General features: G+C 44.8%; 1 protein-coding gene across 3 annotated transcripts in view; it reads right to left on the reverse strand.

Moving 5' to 3' along the window:
• Positions 1-6,852, reverse strand: part of cgnl1 (cingulin-like 1) — a 32,983-nt gene extending 26,131 nt beyond the window's left edge. The window contains exons 1-4 of one of the 3 annotated variants that reach the window (XM_074618458.1): positions 6,493-6,627; positions 5,113-5,208; positions 1,362-3,036; positions 1,041-1,135 (exon numbers count right to left, since the gene is read on the reverse strand). In XM_074618458.1, coding sequence (XP_074474559.1) covers positions 1,041-1,135; positions 1,362-2,984 — 1,718 coding nt within the window. In that variant the 5' untranslated portion in view covers positions 2,985-3,036; positions 5,113-5,208; positions 6,493-6,627. The other 2 variants (XM_074618464.1, XM_074618456.1) reach the window with 2 other exon arrangements.
• Between the last annotated feature and the right edge of the window lie 253 nt (positions 6,853-7,105).

Raw genomic sequence — 7,105 nt, forward strand, 5'->3', positions numbered from 1 at the left:
AAACCTTAACAACAACTTTTCCAGAGCTAAGAAAAGCAGCTTTGTCTTTAGCTTTAAACACTGAGCATTTCTGAGTTTATTGCCAGACGTTTGAAAGCCCAAAGATGGGAGGATTTTCTCAACCCGCAGATTAATCCTTCAGTTAAAGTGAAAACATCAGAATCCACAAAACTGGAATTACACGGCTTTCACATGACAGTAGCAGTGATATATTATTCAAATAAATTACATGGCTGACACAGACAGCCAAACCCCCCCAAACCTCTCTTCTCCTCATACAGATGATTTTCATTAAACCTTTATAACCCCTGTTGGTGAATGTTTGTCTTCTGAGGCCTCGGGAATGTAGCTCAGTTTCAGCCCCAGCACTTCCATCTGTGTTTCCTTTCCTTTGTCCTGTGACTCCTGACCTGTGGCCCGACACACCCAGGCAGTTTCCTGCTCTCTTTCTACATTATCACAAGTCTGTAGCACATGCAAGAAACTGTAGAAACTTGCATACTGTAAAATCACGCACAACTAGTTTAACTAGCCTTTGTGTTCTCCAAAAACTTGAGGGTGACTTGCTACCATAAGTTAAAAGACGGTAAAGAATGCATAAATCATTATACTTAAAACCTGCATTTAACCTTTTAACCCAACGTGCCTTTCCTTGACAGGCAGTAAGTGTCTGATTACAGGAGCAAACAGAACGTTTTACCCTCATTTCACACTACAGTAATGAGAAAGCAGAGAGAGAAAGTGCGATTCTGCAAGAAAACAAACTCCAGACAGCTGGATATCTCACAGCCTGGATGGGAGTGTAAGAGGAGCACATTCCTGAACTTTTATCACAAACAGTCCAACTCACAGAACAGTCTCTTCTTTTATAATGCACTGGTGCAACATGTTGGATTTGGGCTTTAGAGTAAACTACAGCATATGCTCAGTTCATGATTCAACTAAAAGCCAAGGATTAAGACTAGAACATTTTCACATTTGGTCATTTTTAGTAATGTGAGCAAATAAAGCTTAAAAGGTACATTGTCAAGATAACTCACCCATCCTTAAGGTAATTGAACAAGATTTGTTTTGCTGTCTCTTCGTGTGTTTGTTGTGAAAGCTCCTGTTGACCTTTCAGAAGATCAGGTGTCGCCTGGAAATTACAGGAAATGAGAGGGAGATCTTAATGAAATAAGAGAGATCAAGAGCAAAAAAGGGTGTCTTCTCTCACAGATCCTTATTTTGATAAGACTGAACAGACGGTCATCTGTTGGACAATATACTTATATTTGAAGTAAAATAAGAGATAAGTTAAAACAAAGACATTTCAAATTCAAAATGTAAGATCCAATCATGCTTCAGCATAGATCCCTTTTTACCTGAACATCTGCTTCCGTACTGGACTTTTTGTCTCTGGTGGAAGACGGCTTGGATAGCGATGTTGACAGCGATGTTGTCGAAACCTTTCCAGCTGAGGAGGCTCTGTCCTCGCTCTTACTCTCGAATGGCGTTGAAGAGGTGCGAGTCAGTGACTTTTTGTAACCCTGTATGGCGCCGAAACCTTTAGAGATGGTGCTCTGGGGAGAACCGGGCGCGCTGGTGCCACGAGTTGAAGCTCGGGATTCGCTCTTACCATCTACAACCGTGAGCCAGGAGTCCTGACTGCCGGCTGTTTGCTGCAGCCGTAGCTGTGATGGCCGCAGGACGTGCTCCATTGATGTGCCTCGCTGGCGGCTAAGCCCATCCACGTTGCTAGAGCCATTTCGTAGACCGTAAGCACTATCCACACTGCGTGAACGCTTCCTGTCCTCTGGATTGATCCTGTTCCTGCGCCCCGCCCTGCCCCTGTGATGGTGGCTGCCGTCAAACTTCTCAATGAGCTCATCGACACCAGGAATGGAGCCTGTGTCAATGTCTCTGCCTGAACCCGGGAGGAAAGGGATGTAGCGGCGGTTCTCGTGGCGGTTGATGGCGCCTGCGTACAGGGCCTCCATCTGTTCCTCCGCCGGAGACTTGGGGTTGGAAGATGAGGAAGAGTGGCGGGAACGGGATGAGGACTGAAGAACTGGACCACTGGAGTCAGTCCTGCGTAGAGGAAGGACATCAGGCTCACGGCGGGTGCGCTCCATGCTGGAGTTGGCGCTGCTCATAGAAGTGGGGGATCGGCGTGATGTCTTGCTCTGCTCACTCGCAGGACTCGGCACGGCGGAGGGCTGAGGCTGGGCTGGAAGCACTGGTTGCTGCTGAGATTTAGAGCCTGGCTTGGACTGAGGGGGATTCAGGTTGCCGAGACGAGGTTTGAACTGCGGCTGAGCCACTTGTGATTGTGGTCTGGTCTGAGGCTGAGCGTGCCGTGACTGCGGCTTAGAAAGGTCTCTCTCACTCCGGCTCTGGGATAGAGGTTGCTTTTTCTCTTGCTGCGCAGGAGCTTTACTCCGGTCCAGGCTTGATGACCTGGCGTGGGACGGTGCAGGTACCGCAGATTTGGAGGAGGAACTCCTCCGTTGGTTCCCAGTCTCAGCCAGAGGCCTGGAAGGCAGGCTGTGAGAAGCGTCAAGACTCAGGGAGTTGTTCTGTGGATCATACGGCTGCAGTATCTCAGGGTGCTTCTGAAAGTTCAGAAGAGAGGATGATTTCTTTCCTTGTGAATCTGCGATGCCATTTTGAGGAGCAGTAGGATGCGTCATCTTCTGAGACCTGTACTCCATGAAGGGGCTGATGGATCCAGCCTCCTTTCCTCCCTTGAAATCATACTCCTGGTAGTTCTCAATAAAAGAGCCCTCCGTGTCGACGTACCCATTACTGTTAGGGTCCATCAAGGATTGAGGACCCCTGTCCTGGTTGTTGAGAACTACGTAGGGGTGTCCATCTATACCCTGGACACGGATGCTGAGACCGTATGTACCAGCTCCATTACTGTTGGGCCTGGAGGGGCGGGAGGGCTGGATGTGGCCCCGCTGTGGTCCGCTGTTAGGAATGCCAGTCACTCTGTACGACTCCATCAGGAATGCAGAAGGAAAATAAATCCCTCTCCCTGGATCAGGTGGCCCACCTCTGCAAGCAAAGATTCAGACAGGTTTATTAGTCCGATATGAGACACTACATAATTCAGTCATATCAACAAATGTTTCCCAGTTCCACACTCAGCCACTAATGAAACACTAAAAGCCTCGCTTCGTTTAATTATGTCGTCCGCTTTCATTTGCTTTTCTTGCTTTCCATGAGTCTTAATGTTCTGTTTTCTCTCCATGGAGATATTTTCTGGCAAACTGCTCAGCTAATGTGCTCTGACTAAATGAAGAATGACAGATATAAGCTCCCTGTGTTGCCTATAACATCTCATAGCCCATAATATCTCTGAAAATATGAGTCAACATCAGCCACATTCTTTGCAAAAATGACCAGGTACAGGTTTAGAAAAGCCTGACTGGTGTGTGACTAACAGGTATGGTATTGCAAAATGACTGTTTGCGGTGCATGACAAAGAATATAGGTTAAACAGGTTAAAAGAAAAGCACTGACAGAAACATATTTCAACATGAGTCAGTCAGACCTGAGAGAAATGTGAGAGCTCAGTAATCTCGACTCAACTTTAGAGGGTGTTAAGTTTGGAGTGAATGTGCAGTGTGTGTGTGTGTGTGTGTGTGTGTGTGTGTGTGTACACACAATGTAATTGATCCTTGTAAATGACATTATAATTTGCAGCCCATGCTCATGGGACATGCCATGAAAAGAGAGCAACAACATCTTTTGTCACATTTATAATAATTGCGAGGTTGTCTAGGGTTGACAGATTTGCAGCACGATCGTGAGAACACAGGTGGCAATAAATATTAAACTGTGTACAAACATTAAGGTAAGCTACTGGCTGTTCTTCAGACACATTTATGCTTGGGAAGCCAGTGAAGACAAAGCCATCAGCAGCCAACATGTGTTTCACTGGACAATGGGCTTTTAAAGGTTCCTGTTTCCCTTGCTGATAACTGATGTTACAACACAAACACGCACCGAGATGGGCCTGGAAGAGGGACACTGATAAGACTGGCAACAAAGCCACAAGCAGGATATATCACATTAGCATGGAATAAGTAAGGGCAGACCTATGGACAACTGATACCTACTGAGCCTAAAAATAAAGCACCATTTAGTGTATGGAGATATGACAATATGTACTGTGAGAAGATGTACTTCAACTGACAAGGACTTGCCGTACTGGTTCTCTGGTTGTATTACGCCACTGTGGGTAAAGTTGCAAAACACAAATCAATGAGTAGAATGTGATAGAGATTGGTCAGGTATTCAATTTGCTGGATTAGCAGAAAACAGGCTGATTATCTTATCTATAACAGTTTCTAAATTGATTTTCCCAAAAATAGGGGTGACCAGAATGCTTCAAAGCTTCGAAGCTTTGACCGTTTTAACGCCAGTAATTTCTTCAAGACATTATCTCAGTCGATCTTTCAGAGATTGTAGAGGGCTCAGTTGTAAAGCTAGAGGGAAGATACTGTTATCACTTGAAACTAAGAAACCTCAGGAAACCATTGGTACCAACCATGTCATAATAGCTTGTCGCGAAGGAGGTTCAATAACGCTCCAAACTTGCGCTAAATTTTGGTGAAGAAAAACTGGCATGGCCATTTTCAAAGGGGTCCCTTGACCTCTGACCTCAAGATATGTGAATGAAAATGGGTTTTCAAGCATATTTGCCCACTCCCATGTTGATAAAACTTTGAATACCTTCAAATATTTCTCACAGAAGCTTCAAAGCCCAAAAAGTGGTATGCGGGACAGCCCTACCAAAAAATGTATTACTGCATATAGGGTATATATCAATATCACAAAATAAATCAAAAGTGCATGTACTCTGAATGAAGATTTCAGGATTTCCCCAGGAAATTGGTTAGCCAAGGCGGTAAGCCAGTGACACAACTTGTTCAACATATAGCATTTGTGGCATGACAAAGCACCTCTGCTGTTTTTCACCAAAGGGTAACATTTTATTTCATTAAAGTGTATTAACATAACTGTATATGTTAGCAGAGGCTCTCTTTGTTTCAGGTGAGGCGGCCTGCCGCTGCCACAAGACGCTGCAGAAACCGTTTATGTTATACATGTATGAGTATAATTCACCTCGGCTTGATTTTGTCAAGTCAATATAAGAGTATGTTGACTGGTCGAGCCTGGTGCTTCAATTAGTCCGAATTAGTCAGCTTCCCTCTCTTCAGTCTGTACAGGAGAGGAGAAGGAGGCCAAGGTGAAGTTTCTGCTCAGGAGGAAGAGTGCTGTCGAGGACAGATTAAAGCTAAAGACGACACACAATGGACTCTTTCATCCTTTAGTGTCACATGTATGCTCCAACAAGTGTGCAACTGTCTTCCTCCCATTGTGTATTTGTCACTGCAAAAGGAGGAAATTCCCTCACTGAGCTGCAGTGCTGCCTTCACTGACCCCCCTGTGCTGCGGAGCAGGAGGTCAGCACAGGTTGGATGTCAAGGCCCTGACTTTGATCTGTGCAGAGGGGAGACTCTACAAAGACTTAACACAGCAGATTGTTATCTCCTCATGTGAACTGATTAAGTTTTCTGTGCCACTGAGTCTGTAGCTGCAGTGACTCACATGATAAAGAAAAACACATCAGTTAAGAGCAGCTGGAGGGAGCGACCTTGAAAGAGTGAATGTTAAAAACCAAATCACTGAAGAAAGTGAGGATTTACTACACTGTGGGGAAATAAACTGGGGAAAAAAAGTTTGGAAACTTGTGTTTGATGGATTATTTCTCTGTTGTATCAATGCTAATTGGCATTGTATTTTACATCATTGGAAAGCCTGTTTATTTACCTTCACAATGATGTCCAACTTGTAAGGATCATGCATTTGTGGGATGAGCAGCACAGCTGATTATGTGGGGAGCGCCCAAGAAAAAATCACCAAAATGCTCTGTCAATGGTAAACAGTGTATTCTCCTGTTGGGGCTGACTCTTGTTTTGAGTTGGTGGATTGGATGATTGAACTCTCTAATCAGTAACAAGGAACAAACAACACATATTGGCTATTTTACACTTTTTCCCCGAGTTTATTATGAAGTTACGTAACATGAATGGGAGTTAATCTGGAGCGTCAGGTAGATGCAACGTGAGCGTACAGGATCAAACACAGTTAATATAAAACCATTAATGTGTAAATGACAAACAGAGATTTAGAGTAACGTGTTTAAGCAGATAACTGTTGGTTGAAAGCGGCAGTTGACGCAGTTTCTGGTTAGTTTCATCGCTGCTCAGTGCAACAGGTGGCATGAATCACACCAGCAGCCTCAGATTTACTGTAAACTCACTCACTAAAAACTTTTTTAGTTAATTAAGTCAAGTTTACAGAAAGTTAATTGTCATTTTGTGTTGTTACATGTTCAGTATGTTGCCTCTTGTTGAGTTTAACGGCTATTTAACGGCTCTTTAACGGCTATTAACGGCTCCCAGCAGATATGTATATTGTCAGTTAACGTCAGTTACTCACCAGCAGCAGCGTCGTTGTTCTCTCTCTCGGTCAGTTACCGCAGATTATAACACGTTTGTTTAAACTATTATCTTTAAGAAACGGTTGAGTAAAGTTCCCACGCCACTGCTTGCTAACTTATTAAGTTGAGTGTTGTTTTCTGGGAGACAGAGAGAGAGCAGGAGAGTTTCCTCCGGGCCGCTCCGCCTCCTGAACCCGCCCACCCACTCACCACCACTCACCACCACTCACCCTACAACAACCAGCCGGCTGCTCCAGGACCAGTTCTCACTACACCAGTTCTCCCTGTCTGGAGCCTGGGCAGCACCTCTATGGGCAGGACGGGTGTCCCAGGCCCGGCTCGGTTTGGACCGACCAGGCTCGGTTCAGCTCAGCTCAGCTCAGCTCGGCGGGAGTCTGGAGAGGCTCTGAAAGCACAAGTTGTAGGTGAGAGCTGTCACTCACTCTGAGCCCATTACAAAGCATCAATAAGCATCAATATGAAACTCCACTGACAGTGAGGAAAGTAGGAATATTTATGCTTGTGTTTGGAAGAAGCTGGGCCAACATTTAAAAGCACAAAAAGCTAATTTAAAAGAATAAAAAGCACATTTAAAAGCACAAAAAGCACATT

The sequence above is a fragment of the Sebastes fasciatus genome, chromosome 2 (assembly GCF_043250625.1).
Source record: "Sebastes fasciatus isolate fSebFas1 chromosome 2, fSebFas1.pri, whole genome shotgun sequence".
Lineage (NCBI taxonomy): Eukaryota > Metazoa > Chordata > Actinopteri > Perciformes > Sebastidae > Sebastes > Sebastes fasciatus.